We start from the raw sequence: 15,426 nt of genomic DNA, 5'->3' as shown, positions 1-15,426 counted from the left end.
GTTGCTGACACAAAAGGTAGGACTGACGTATTCCCATTTCTGTCAAAATAAAAATGTGGAAATTCATACACGCAACTATATTTAACATTATTAAGAAGTGTAGATGTAGCTGTGACTATTATGAAGAATTACTTGTTGAAAGTTACTCAATTTATCGATCCGTATGCGACTAGAAAGCGTGTATGTCTTCGGTCGAACGTTTCGTAATTATATTATTACATCATCAGCGATGAATGGAAAATGAAAATGAAAATCGGTGAACAAAAATGCCTAAAATATACCGTCCTCAATGTCTACATAAATAACTATTCTCGAACTCGATAGATTTGTATAACGGACAGACCATACCTGGTTTATACTTTCATTGGTTATCTTAACCTGTTCTTTTAGAACCTTGGTCTATCCTTCACTTTCACTATATTCTGAGAAGAGCTTTTGTTTTTTGCTTTAAACTCATTTTTATATATGACGCCATGGACATCGTACAACGTGCAATCAATTCAATTAAAAAACAGTTTGAATAAACTGATTTTAAAACGGAGGTGGAAAAGTTGGTTATGGCAGGACCTGACAAAAGATTTGATACGGTTTTCCACTAATTCCACAATTAATTGATTAATTGATAAAAGATTATTTTCAAGTGCTAACAGAAGTGTTTGGAGTCCTTGCTCAACAGGGATTTTTCGTTCGACTGGGGTTCAATTAGGACAGTGATTCCACCAGCACCAGCTCAACCCCATCTTTACGAGAGACCGGGAACTGATGCCAATTTTGACGACGGTGTGGACACAACAGATCGACCTCATCTCTACGAGAGATCAGGAACTGATGCCAGTGTCGATAACGGGGTGGAGAAAAGAAGGTATTCATACTTATCTTTATGAACATTATTTTCGTCAGCTAACAACGCACTCCAAGACAGACAAGGGAACATATTTTATTGCCTGTCATTTGGTCCCTCATTTTGTATGGAACGCTCGTCACGGTGAGCTTGACAATGCCCATACTATACCTGATATGTCGTGCCCTTTAGCGGGATAGAAATTTATTTCAAATCATTCTACGTCTTTTAGCCCTTTAGCCCTTGAGTCCGTAAGACCACCTCCCTCCCTCACTCCAATGTTACAATTTTTTCAACAAATTCAAAATCCAATTTTTTCAATCAACCGAAAATAGTTCCATTCGATCACAACGGCGCCGGCGAAGAACGAACCCGATGGCTGTACGACGCTCTGACAGAGTCAAATTGAAAACAAAACGTAAGTCTTATTAGGGAAGGTAATATTCAGTAGATATTATAGTTAAAACGTAATAGATTGTGGATTTTTGCACTATTTTACAGCAATCTCAATGATTGACACTGTCGGCAAGTCGGTCACTTCTGTCACTTCATCTAACAATATTTTCAAAATTATTTAATTTCCTAACAAATTATTTTGATTTTTAAATTTCGTATCTCAAAAGACCGAATCGAAGGCAGTACAGTGCCATCGCTGATTTTTGCGGTAGTGACGATAACAATTTCCATAACCTTATAGAGGTTTTCACGCTTAAAATGTGAAGATTGACAACATACTGATCGAGCTTTAGATTTACATTACTAAATCGTTGTATTGCTTCGATTAGATCAAATTGTTTAAAGAATTTTAACATTACTTATCAATGGGGCAAATGATGGAAACGGTACTTCTTGTGTGAAATTTGTCGATTGAGGCGCAGCCGATGTCGGTAATCCCAGAAGAAGTACCATTTCCATCAATTCAAAATTTTGAGGTAAAGTTTTGTATCCGTGCAGTAAAGGTTACTTTACCTCGCGTTTTAGAATAAAATAAATGAAGAATCATTCGTTACTTCCAATTAAAGATATTATAACTTCGAAACCCTCAAGCATAATATTGTTGTTCCGTAGCTGAGGGCAAACAAGAGTGCATTTGCTAACATTGTATTCATTTTATCATTTCAGGCTGCACAAACTACGAATGATGATGGGAAAAGTTTGAAGAGGTTGACGGTATCCTAAAGACTCTCAAGAATTTGAAGTATAATTTAGTAATTCAGAGTATGAATATCAGACGCGACACAATAAGGAAATTTTTTTTATGATTTTAAAGTTTTTCAATGTAAATTTAAAAAAAAAAAGAAAAAATACAGAGATGAGACACCGAAATGTTATTTATCGTCTGTTTTTTTCTCTCCAGACTAATAGATTGTGGATTTGAGCACTATTTCACAGGACTCTCAATGATTGACACTGTCGGCAAGTCGGTCACCTCTGTCACTTCATCAAACATTATTTTCAAATGTTTTTGATTTTTAAATTTCGTATCTCAAAAGACCAACTCGAAGGCAGTGCCATCGCTGATTTTTGTGGTACTGACGATGACAATTTCCACAATCTATATGCTTTTAACTTGTAGGTGGTTGTAATGGTGACATTACAGAACGAGATAATAGGTCACTAAATGAATCATACTTACTACCTTGTTCTGTCAAAATTATTTATAGAACAAGATATATAAAAGAAAGTTTCACCTACAACGTTAAAGCAGTATTTTGCACTACTCTACATTTGTTGTCGTTATTGCGGTCGTACATTTTTGAAAAAGGATTCTGGTGGAAAGATATCATCAAAAATAAACAAAAATCCAGCATCAAAAAACGCTAAAATGCATGCTTTTCAGCAAAGCACTGGTGCCTCTTAAAGTCATTTCCACACTGCCACATAGGACAGGAATTCACCAATGTGGGTCCTAATGCGGGCTGAAGAATATTAGGCGTACATTCAAATTTAAATTTAAAGTAACGGCATTCAATTCGAAATTAATGGAAAAACGTCCATTGGATTTGGCGTAAAAGAAAGTTATTGAGACACTTAATTGAATCCCTAAATGGCGATGGGATGGATTCTAAACAGTGAACTATTGAGCCAAAAAGGGTGTTCATCCAATCATTCACGATTTTAGTTCCTTCTTTCTTTCTTTTTTGTCAAACACAGAGGTACCCGAACCCAAAAGTACCTAAATAGGATATTTGAAATATCCATTCACTATGCACTAGTTAATGTTATGCACTCATCAGAGGCGTGTGTATACTAATATACTGTTTAAAATACATTCAGCGTGTTGTATACAATAAAATGGACTGCTGCAAATGTTCAAAGTGATAAACCTGCTCACAGATAACGAAACAATCAAATATTCAAAGTCATTTGCTAATTGTTATTTTTTGTTGTTAAATTTTTTATCGTAATTCAAGGTTCAATCATTTTGTTTATGTTTTATGGAACTCATTGGCTTAATCATTAGGTATTTACGGTTACAGTGTAATATAGATGTATGGAATGGATGCGTTTATTCGATATGATTATTACAGACAATTGTTCATTTAACCGAACAGCCTGAATCGTTCATCAAACATCAATTTTGGATTGGTGTACGTGTGAATACAAAAAAACGCCTGATTTGCTTTAGACACTGACCTGTTTATGCGTAAGGGTGAAAGCACAGCCCTGCTACTAGCATGAACATACAAAATATTCGGAGGCTGATGAAATCACAGTAGGTACAAACAATCGTAAGCGGTAGCTCTTATCACTAAAGCCTCAAAATTTGACACTTGTCAAATCAGTGTTCATGCTAGGAGCAGTGCTGTGGTGAAATCATTAATTATGAAAAAAAAACTACCACATTTTTACGACTTCTCCATATTCCATACTCCATATTTTCAACAATCGAGGATCAATCTTCCTGGAAAATCTTTTTACAAGTGACTAAAATTTCCCTCAGGATCGGGAACCGACTACCATAATAGAGTTCACTCTGCATACGAACATTTCAGTGCATCAGATAAATCAATACACGATGATGTTGCGATACACACAACTTTGATTTTTTTTTTGTCGGTGATTCATTATTCATCTGATTTATATCGATGCACTTTTCTTTCTATAATGAGCTTGTGTGCAATATTATAACACTTACACCTGCAGAATGCAATACTACCATATAGGTTAAAACGCATCTGAAAGCAATACCTAATGAACGAAAACACACATCCATTCCAAGTATAGAATTATATAAAGAGAATGCGCACAACATTCCCCCCCGTGTTCTATTGTGCATGTGTGTTCGTAACGTTAACTTCATTGATTCAATTTTTTTTCCATATACTTTAATCAGCTGGGTTTCTTCTTCGCTGGTATTGATTCGTGTGTATTCGCGTTTCATTGTGTATTGTATACAATGTATAGATGAGATAGTGTTCGCACAGATCGCGTATTTTCTTTGAAAACCAAAATATTGAAAAACACAACAAAACATCAGTTTGAAGTTGCTTTGCTATTCAACAGCACATAAAAATTAATTTAATTGGAATTTTGCATTTTGGATATTGCGCGCTATAATAGTTAGTTCAACAATAGTGACTGTGTTTAACTTGAACAGTATCTTTTCGATAAACTTTTTACAGTTTTTGGTAGAACAAAAATCGAAAATCCAAATTCGTTTTCATCACTCTAGTGTATTCGTGTACAGTGTGATATCAAATTATACCAAGTGTCCAAATTCAGAGTTCATACTTTTGAGTATATCCCAGTTCAAAGAAGAAAATCAATTTCAATTTAACAGAAAAATCGTTCCTGAAAAGAAAAATAAATGTGTGACTCAACAGAAAATGGAAATTTTGAGCAGAATGACAGTTTTTCCATAAACTTTAATCAAGATTTTACGTACGTATATCATTCGATTTGGCATGACCAATATATTTTTATGAATGTTTTTTTTTCGTGAATTTGACGCATTTACTAAACAAAGAAAAACAGTTGATTGATAGTGGAATCGTATATATATTGAGTTGAGTTCTTTGTTTCATACGAAAAATTTCTATTATCCGATTGCTTCTTTTTTTTTCAATGAAGTGCCTTATATGTGTGTTTTAAATATTAGTATATTATGGCGTACATATTATACTGACGATGATGCAATGTTGTTAAATAAATTTACATGAAAGAAAAACGTAATATAATCTCATAACAACAACTCATATTATTCCATTTTGTGTTTATTTTTCATGTTGTTTTTAAGAGTGTACGCATAATAAAACATATATATCTCGTTCATCCTTTTCTCGACTCGATTACTTGAATTTGTTTCCTGTTTATAACTTGAGACTAAACGACGTCCGTCAGGGCGAGGTAAAGGGCTGTTATGTTTTTTGTTGTTGTAATGGTATTGGAATAAAATTGGGGAAATGACATTAATTTGTTAATTTGTTATGCGAAAAATTCTTTGGAAAATTCTAAAAATAAATTCAGATTTAACTACATTGTGTGTTAGATGTTAGATGAAGAGTTTGCGCAGAGCATTATGTGTATCGTCATGGTCGTCATACGAACAAATACATCGACACAATGACGTTCTACTTTTATTTACATACAATCACGTAACATTATATTTTAGTTTCAGTAAAAAAACATGGAAAATATCATCGGAAATTTGACAAAAATGAGTATTTACTTTGACGAAATGATGTTTTAGACTTCCTTATGGGGCAGAGTAAATCCAATATTTTTGTGAAAAAAAAAAAATTTGGCCAATGATGGCTTGTCTATCATTATACAACATTTTTGAACTTGTGCACAAATTATTAAAATTTAAATTTTCCATATATTCAGAAGGTCTACACCGTCTACACTTTTCACATTGGTAGAATCTAATATGTTCACTAACCTTCAATCATTTTTATATTCCATGATTTTATTATTGAATTTTTAATTTATTTGTAACATGACCTGTTGAACAGAAACATTGAATTGTCAAGTCGATGCATATTATAACGTTTCACAGGCGGCAATTATTTGGAATATCATCCTTCCTTTTTTTGAATGATTTAGCTAGGGTACAATATTCATTTCTGAATCAAATGCAATTTATTGAGACAACGATATTTTGTGAAGGAAATCATATTCCACTATTTTCAGTTCAAAATTTTTTTCCTTGAAATTTATTTATAAAAAATAAAGTTAGTAAACAAAACCATTATCTGCTGTAGCTGTTTACAATCAATTGAATACTCAAAATCTTTAATTCATTCGAAATGTGCCTCATTTCATCTACCACACAGAATTGGTCCTTTTTATGACAGCGAATAGTTCTCTATTCATTCCACATATGTGTTGCCTTATGAGGAGAACATGATTACACGGACGTATATGTGTGCGTATGTCGATATAATTCTATCCAGGGCCTAGTGATGGGAATTTTTTCACTACATTTCACCAAGATGAAATTTTTAGTTAAATATTTCCCAATTTACTTAATCTTTGCATCATTGCTTCGATTTCACAATATTAGGCCATGAAATCTATCCCTTCAAAAACGTTGGCGATGTTAGAGTTAGAGCTCCGATTTCCATCTGAATTAGTTTGAAGAAAATCTTTCATTCGTATTCATCCATTCATTTAATCAACGCACTTCAAGCATGAGTGATCATAGCGATCAGCTGCAGAAAGTACTCTATTTTACATGGAAATGTTGTTGCAGTGTTTTACGTTTGTATGATACACTGTCCAGCTTCAGTACTCTATTTAGAGTACCATTCATGCTTGAAGTGCGTTGATTGAATGCATCGATTCGACAATCGAATTGAAACCAAAACAAAACAACGTAAATTCTACTTGTTTTTGTTTATAAAATGCCTAAAACTGTCGACAACAGGCAATATCTAATTGAAAACAAATTTAAAAATTTTCAAAATAAATGACGCAGTTCAGAAACACTTGAATCGATCAACGATTAGGTATGTTTTTAGCGTCAGGTTACCGACCTATATGGATTCTTTTTAATTATCTACTGTTGTTAGTGCACGATAGCAAGACTTATTTAAATTGCGTCACAACTGCGAAAAAATTGGAGTATGAGTTGTGTACGGACAATGTAACTTTTACTGTTTTCAATGCTGGAGAAATCTATTTAAAGCACAATTAAAATCTAATTCGATTTGCTGGTGGTTGGTGGTATATGGATGCATATGATTTCGTTATTTATGTTCATTAAGTCTCGTAGAACGTTTTGCTACATTGTTTTACCTATTAAAAGGTTTCAGTAGGGTAGGTGAATGTTAGATCAACATTGTGTGCAGTTTAAATTATGAAATAACTAAAAACTTTCAAAACCCACTTCCTTTTAATTCAATGCACACTTTTGGGTTAATATTTTCTTTGCTATATTTGGTTAGCATACTGGGGTCAGATATTCAGGGACTTAATATCCTGCCTTCTAAGGAGACAAAAACTATAACTTTTGGCGGGTGTTTTCTTGTAAATATTTGTTAAAACATAAGAAGTAAAAGATTGAGTATGAGAAAGTTGATAAAACAGATTAGCTGATTGTCTCGCTGATTGTACAGCAGGGACTAATTTTAGCAAAATGGTTTAACCATATTTTCTTGAATTTTCCCGAATTTTCTTATATTTTTCCAAATTTTTTAAAATAAATTTCTGGGAAAATTAGGGAATATGAAGAAAAATCTTTGAAAATTAATGAAAATTTAAGAAAATATGAGAAAACGTTTTCCCAAAAATAGTCACTGTTGTACGTTCATCGTTTGTATTTTTTTTGGCAAAACTGTTCCTCCTCCGCTTTACTTGTTAGCAAAACTTTTTTGCATTTGAATAACACGAATAACACTTGCTAGCCATGTGAACGCAATAATTGTATCATTCGATATAACACATGTTTCGAATTTACTGATCATTTTCTTAGAAGCACACAACTATACAATAAACTACTCTTGATTATATAGGTTAGAAAGACTCATAACAAAACAAATTTAATATTTTTATTTACAGTAAACAGACATAACTTTATTTGTAAAAGCATTTTTTTTGTTTAAGAAAGAAATGTTATCGAATGTTACTTTTGTTATCAGCCAAGCATTATAAAATTCGTTCATGTATAGGTATTAACATAGTCAAGTTTTAGGTGTGTTGGGTGGAATAGCCTTGAACTTATTAAATTGCATTGTAAGGAATTTATATCAATCAATTTCATATGATGGCGCAAGAACAAAGAACCAATTACTGGTCTATGTTTTCTTAATATAATATTGGAATTTAATTGAAAAAAAAGATTACCAATTCAATAGGTGGATTTCATTACTGTAGGTCAAACTGTGACGTAGAGATCATCTAATATATTTTTCATACTTAAAGCAGAGATGAGTGGGCGGACTGGACCAGCCTATGTCAAATGCCCAAGTTTTTTTTTAACAAATTCCCAGCCCATGCTCAAAGGCTACGTTCTTTAAATGCCCAGTTAATAGCCAATGCCCAAGACCAATAGGCCAAGCCGAAAACAGCTGCCCATTAAACTGTGAATTGCTACGCCATGCTACGATAAGTCTCTAATTAGTAGAAGTGTTCAGATGTTCAATGCATGCGCGTTAACAATAACTGAACATTTGCTGTTGTCCACGAAAACCCGAAAATTCCCAAGGACAGCCATTTACGGCCAATAAGAAGTGCAGTCTAGACCACACCGGCCAAACGTGATTTCCGAACCACGCCTCGAAGTATGCAAATATTCTCTGAGGAAAGTTAATTGATATCTTGCCTCACAAATTCATCGTTATTGGGTTGCGTCATAATTCAGTGTGTACATCGTTGCAGCCACCATACACACTACAACCATCCAATGAAGCTTGAGTGAACCTTAGGACGATACCAATGCGACATTATCGATAGAAAAATTTCATGTGGAATTATCGGACACGGGTCTCGAACCCGGATCATTTTGGTGGAAGGCTACGTATACATACGTAAGCACTGATCCATTCCGTCCTTTTGTGCAATTCAAAGGATCAGAAAATTAACATTTTTCAACAAAGCTCCGATTTATTTGTTCAATTTTCAATCAATTTTGACGCCTATAGGTTAGCAAGCCTTTAGGATTCTTCGTCTGGTGTTGATTATATCAGCGCCTAAAGTTAGACTTCACACCAATAGTATCACTAAAATCTCACGAACACACTAAAATATTAGAAATTCTAATTTAGAATTATCCCTGTACTGTTGTCATCAATTAATTATCCATAAAAAATAAATAAGGAAGCGTTTTACCAAACAAAAATAAAATCCAGCAAACATTTCGACAAGTTTTTGCAAGTTTTTTTGTTTTGTTTTGTTCTGGTATCGTTGTGTATATCTTACACACATTATTGCCGTTTCTTCAAGGCTACAACAGAATTAAATCTCGTGTCATGTCATAATATATAACAGCTATTTCAACTATCATACCAAGAGCATGTCTATCGATTGACTAAAACGATTGTAAATTTGATTTTTCTTCATTTTGGATTTTTCGTTCGTAAAACAATTAAATATTTAGCTTAATAGACGTTTACTGCAACTACACTTTTTCTTCGTTAAAGATGATAACATCACGATTCATAAATTAATATTGATACAAGAGTTCATGTCGACTGTTAGCAAAACATATCTAGCTCGATGGTTTATATACATCAACATTATTTAAAGGCCATGAAATGAAAATGAAAACAAGTTTATGTGCACAGATATATCTATCATGGTGTATTTTTAACAAATTCGAATTATATCCACCTACTTGTTGTGTTGATGAAACGAATAAAAAAAAGCGAAAAACAATCTTGATTAGAATATTAACACACTTTCAAGCGAGTATAACTGACCAATATATTAGACGTAAGGTAAAATATCGCGTTTTGTTTTGGTTTTTGCGAAATGGTTAAGTATTGGTTGTCTTAGCCATGGTTAAACTTGAACTTTAGTTATTGTTTGGCATGTGAGTGAAAACAATACATTCACAAAACATACTTGTAATGCCATAATGCTATACAAGTACATATAATCTGTTACTTCTTTTGCTATTTAACGTATTAGCCAGCGTTTGTTGTAAAATCTTCTACTTCAAAAGTTATAACATGCATTTTGCTATATAAGAGAGCACTTGGCAGACATCCTCATTTACTTTGTCTTCGTCGTTGGTGTCGGTAACAAATGTTTAGCCGCTGTGTGTTATAGTTTCTGGTTTTAGGCTTTGCCTAGAATTTATTGTTAAGTTTCACATCATATACTTAGGTCAAAGTCAAAAATATAAATCTAGTTCATCTTTTGCTGAATGATGTGGATTGTTTAAAATACAATTCCAACTACTGGATCAGTTAACGAGGAGGAAGCCAGTTTTCTTCGATTTAACTATACGAGAAATTATGTTATCATTGCATTGATTCGCATACGTCTAAGCAATTACTAATGTGATCTCTGTGCTTTTTCTTATCAATCAAGAAGCCAGTTTTGTAAGCAAAATTAATTAAACTTGAACATAAAAGATCAAAAGCCTTTAAATTGTAGGATCCATCTATGTTCTTTCATTCTGGTATGGGCTACCAGAATAAATTAATTTATTTGAAAATAAGACCGGTGATGATTCACTTTCGAATACTGTCACAGACAGTCGAACTGAAACATTTTACCTTACTCGTAGTTTCATAATGAACTTGAATTTTAATTTAATTCTGTAGTCAATTAAGCATTTGCTTTCAGTTTATGTGCATAATTCATTGGTAACTCAAATGTGAGCCATGAGCTTACAATTATAAATGAAAATTGATTATTGAGTAAGCAGTATGGATGATAAGAGGGATTAGAGTTACGTGTTTGTGCTGATCGTGCTGATCCAATTCTATTTCAACTAAGGAATGTGGCGCCTGTATAATGTTGTTAATGTTTATGCTTATTCTAGTATTTTTGTCCATTGTCCCACTAACTAATCGTTGCTCAATAAATTCATTTTTTTAAATTCTAGATCCATTTCTGTTGTCGGCAATTCGGGCTATCGCTTATTTACCCTAGCGTCAGTGGATAAAGTTGAAGAGATTTTCTGCAGTAATGATGAAAGCACGGAAATTTCGGAACGGCTATTCAGTAGTAGTTTGGTGGCGGTTGTTACTACGGCCGAGCCACATAAGTTGAAGGTATGTTTGTGGTTTGCACCTCGTTCTTTAATCCTTGTAATTCTAAAACTTTGCACTTTACTCTTCGATGCAGGTATGCCATTTCAAAAAAGGAACCGAGATCTGCAACTTCAGCTATCCGTCAAACATCCTATCCGTTCGGCTTAATCGGACTCGTCTGGTGATCTGTTTGAATGGCAGCATTTACATTCATAATATTCGCGACATGAAATTACTACATTCTATTCGGCATATAGCACCGAGTGATGCTGGCCTATGTACATTGTCGCTGAATTCCCATCTCGCCTATCCCATTTCGACTACCGTTGGTGAACTGCAAATTTACGATGCTGGCGATCTGTCCGTTAAAATTAAAATCAAAGCTCACGAATCACCGCTGTCGGCGTTAAATTTTTCGCCCAACGGTTTGTTATTGGCCACAGCATCCGAAAAGGGAACCGTAATTCGAGTGTTTTGTGTGGTTAACGGGCAAAAAGTTCATGAATTCCGTCGAGGCGTTAAGCGATACGTTAACATTGCATCGCTTACGTTCAGTAATTGTGCAACGTTTATTTGTGCCAGTTCCAATACCGAAACGGTACACATATTCAAAATCGACCTAAAGGCCGTTGAAACCGCTGAAAGATTGAATTGCAACGGAGACGATGGCGTCCTGACGGAGCATAACGATTCGAGTGGTGAATTGGATGTACAGGAATCTCGGTGGACGATGGGTTTTATCACGAAGGCAATGACTTCGTATTTCCCGAGTCCGGTGAGCGACGTTTTGAATCAAGATCGAGCTTTCGCAACCGTTCAATTGGCTCAAGCTGGACTTAAGCATGAATGTGTGATTGTTAAGTTGGAAAAGGAAACGAAAGTTTTGGCTGCGTGTACAGGTATGAATGATTGTTGTTTTTGAACCGTAATTGGGGTCAGTGTGTCATACAATTTTCGTTTTCAATTCACAGACGGATTTTTGTATATTTACAATTTTGACGATGTTAAGGGCGGTGAATGTAAATTACTTCGAGCCCATGATTTGAGGAATCCTTTATTTGGAATAACTGGTAAATACTTGCAGCCGTTTACAGTGGGAAAATAATGACTGGGCTAACAAAAATGTTTTCCATTTACAGAAGTAAACTTGGACTGTGATAAAAATGATTCAACAATAGTGATGAAAAATAGTGTTCAACCAGCTCCGGGCTCGTATGCCAGTGTTTTGAAGGGCCGAGACAAGGATCGAATGTCAGGTAATAAATGACCCAAAAAAGAAAGTGGATTCGACCATTTCGACTTTCCCGTTATATTTTCGGTTTTCCATTTATTTTTCTTTTCGTTCCATTAGCTTAAATCAAAACACAAAAACACAGGCCACCTCCAAAAATTTATCCAAAAAAATTATATCTTCTATTTAGCAGAATCGGATCGCTGCAGAGATTTATTGGAAGCGGTGTGTGAATATCCGCCGAGAAGTATGTTTGATGAGGTACACTTTCCGCCAGTGGCCGTTTCGACTAATTGACAATGGCGGAAAAAGCGTTCCGCTAAGTATACGGAGGATGGTTTTTTGTTAATTTAAGTTTAAAAAAAACACAATTTGTGTGTAACTGTATGCAGAACAAAAATATTTATTTTTATCGTTTTAAGGAATTCAATTCAATTTGTTTCGTATTTTCTTCACCTTCGTGTAAGATAACAAATTGTGGATTATATTAGCCAGATATTCGAGTAGAAAATGCCGTTGTAAATAAGTCTAAAAATTTGCCAACTATTCAAATTTCAAATATGACAACTAATTTCGGGCAGCAACGTTCTTACATCAAAGATGAGTGTCAAGACAGTCGTGTTATTAATTCGTATAGTAGTTATCTTGTAGTAAATGAGGTATCAGTACAAATGAAATCTCTTAATTTATCCTCATAAATTGAGCCGCCTTGCGGTTCATTACAGTAAAATATCGACTCTCTTATAGCTCTGAAATATGAGTCACAGAAGAGGACATTTTTTTTTTAAATTGAAACATCTGAGGTGTTATTCATGCATGCATTTCGTCAACATTCTTATTGTTTTATCGCTCCAATACTCAAAGAAGAGTGTATTGACTTTAAAAATACACAACGACTGTCCAAACACGAAAACGTTTGTTAAATCAGTTGACGAAAAATGTTCTGCATTTCAACAAATCATAAACAGTAAAAAGTCTTTGTTTTAGATTACCGGACACATTTTCGACTATTAAGTGAAAATAGATTGTTATCCGGGAGTTGTTTTTAAGCTTTTCCACCTCACACACTTTTTCAGATTCAGATTCAACGTTTCTTTAACCCTGAAATATTTGCCTTTTGGCCTCGAAGGACAAGCTTTGGGTGAATGTGGTGCGCCATGTGCATGCACCGATTTTCTAAGTAAATTCCAGACTCAATGCCTAATTGTAAAATGTATTGAAACGGAAAAATCTGCAGTCGTAGTTCTGTCAGTTGTTTTAGTCTACTGAAAATACTTCGATCGTTGTTTGAAACATTAAGTGCAAAGTACTTTATCAGGCTCTACCTAGATGTGTTATTATGACACGAGGTCGCGTAGCCCGTCTTCGAGCCAAATAATTTAATTTGCATCGAGGTTCATACAGCTGTTTATGCAACAGAGACATCTAAAGTTCGCAGTTTTCGAGTTGCATAAAGTACTTAATTAGGCTCACGATATATATATGACACACTGTAGTATTCCACACAGAAATTTACTGGAATGATAATTAAACGAAATTTAAAAAAAAACTGGACCTTCATCCTCGTGTCTGATCTAGAGCATAAGAAAGTACTTCACCATTATGCAATGCGATTATGCAAAAAAAAAGTACGTCAATGGATTTTCATATATTTACGCACTAGTGTGTCAAAGTGACATTTGTAAAAATGTGGATCCCATTTTGTACATAAAATCTCGTTTCTAACACGTTATTGTACACACACGATGTGTTGCTATGTCACATCTATTGAGAAACAATCCCCTTTCACTTACTTGTCATCAAAATAACTTTGTTGAACAAAAAGGAAGAATTTTGAGCAGAAATTGTTGATGAAATTGGATGAGGATTAGTTAGGAGTGTAAAATTGGCTTATATTCATAACAGATTTAAACCAGTAACCATCAGTAACGTTTACACGGCATTAAGGTAGATCAAAAACCTCTGAAATATTCATTTAAAACCCCAATACGAATTATTTATCCAAAGCAATATAAAATGTATGTCAAACCGATATAATCAATTCATATCTCCGAAAGCAATGATTCATCATACATTGATCAGACATTCAAAGATTTTACCTTACTACAAATCGAATTTCAAATTATATAAACTGCAATTATCTTTAACGCTGCATTGTATAGAAAAAGTAATAAACCAATCTGCAAATATTATTTTAAATCAAACAAACTCATCACAAAATCCCTAAATAATTACAAATATAAATGAAATTTATTTATTTTCAAATAGGCACAACATTTATTTTAGTGGTTATTATCAAAGGAATATCGTTATTGTGTTCTGACAAAATAGAAATCAATTTATAAATTTCCATTCCATGAAATGTTTTACGTTAAATGTGTCCGTGGGTCCATAGAATTAAAAACATTTTGATTGATATAACCACATCAGTCACACATTTTAGAAGAAAATAAAATTCACAAAAGGAAAACATTTTCTCTTTTGTTTAACTTACAAAGAAAAAAATCAAGAGATTAATATTAAATGTTTAAAATAGACAGAAAGGAAAATTTTCTGGAAAAAAAAAAATTAAAATCACATAAATCAATGTTGTAGACAGAGTATATGTGTAACGAACAATTAAAAACTTTTTTTTTTTGATAAATAGTTGAACACTTTCGATCGTCTCTAATTGACTCATTTAAATTTTATTTCTAATCGTATGGTTTAGTGTAAATATTTTGCCACACTTTTTTTAAAAAAGAAAATAGAAAAGTTCAGTGAGGTTTGCTCACCTCGAAGCACATCCATTTTTAATATGGTTTATTTTTCTCACATTTCACCGAATGAAATCGATTCACAAATTTAATTACCATAAATGATCTTAAGTCGTTCGGTTTGTTCAAAGCCAATTAAAAACGCCTTCACACAGTTATAACGTACAAAAAATGTAAAAAAAATGTTTTTTTTTGAGCTGCAATAATTTTTAAGACTACGATGACTGTTACTGAATATCTCGCATCGTGGGAACAAAAAAGTTCGAAAGCTCCGGTGTTCTCCGACTGAAACAGTTAAGACTAGTTCCTTTTTCAATTTCAATGCGAGATACTCGTTCAGTTTGTCAACATTCTAATCGTTATAGTGCAAAAATGGAGCAAAAAAATAATTATCAGATGATCTAATTAATTGTTTGTCGTTAATTAGTAAACAAAAATGGTAACATGCAT

At 33.6% G+C, this 15,426-nt stretch overlaps 1 protein-coding gene and 1 long non-coding RNA gene across 4 annotated transcripts; both read left to right on the top strand.

The window, feature by feature from the left end:
* Nucleotides 1-656: 656 nt before the first annotated feature.
* On the top strand, nt 657-2,158 carry LOC119066088. The gene is made up of 3 exons (XR_005085695.1): nt 657-862; nt 1,177-1,259; nt 1,964-2,158. It is a non-coding gene; the product is annotated as an uncharacterized LOC119066088 (long non-coding RNA).
* Nucleotides 2,159-4,279: 2,121 nt separating this feature from the next.
* Nucleotides 4,280-15,403, top strand: LOC119066086 (WD repeat domain phosphoinositide-interacting protein 2-like). Of its 3 annotated transcripts, none has more exons than XM_037168356.1 (6): nt 4,280-4,726; nt 10,842-11,010; nt 11,084-11,888; nt 11,961-12,059; nt 12,129-12,245; nt 12,341-15,403. In XM_037168356.1, the coding sequence occupies exons 1-6, from the start codon at nt 4,653-4,655 to the stop codon at nt 12,343-12,345; spliced, it is 1,269 nt and encodes a 422-aa protein (XP_037024251.1). In that variant the 5' UTR covers nt 4,280-4,652; the 3' UTR covers nt 12,346-15,403. The 3 variants fall into 3 exon arrangements, with proteins under 3 accessions (XP_037024251.1, XP_037024249.1, XP_037024250.1); XM_037168354.1 differs by having other exon boundaries at nt 4,300-4,726; nt 12,411-15,403; XM_037168355.1 differs by having other exon boundaries at nt 4,301-4,726; nt 12,414-15,403.
* Nucleotides 15,404-15,426: the final 23 nt, after the last annotated feature.

Source organism: Bradysia coprophila, chromosome IV, assembly GCF_014529535.1.
Source record: "Bradysia coprophila strain Holo2 chromosome IV, BU_Bcop_v1, whole genome shotgun sequence".
NCBI classification, from domain to species: Eukaryota; Metazoa; Arthropoda; class Insecta; order Diptera; family Sciaridae; genus Bradysia; species Bradysia coprophila.
Note: the sequence above shows the minus strand (reverse complement) of the source record. Positions and strands in the feature narration are given on the sequence as shown.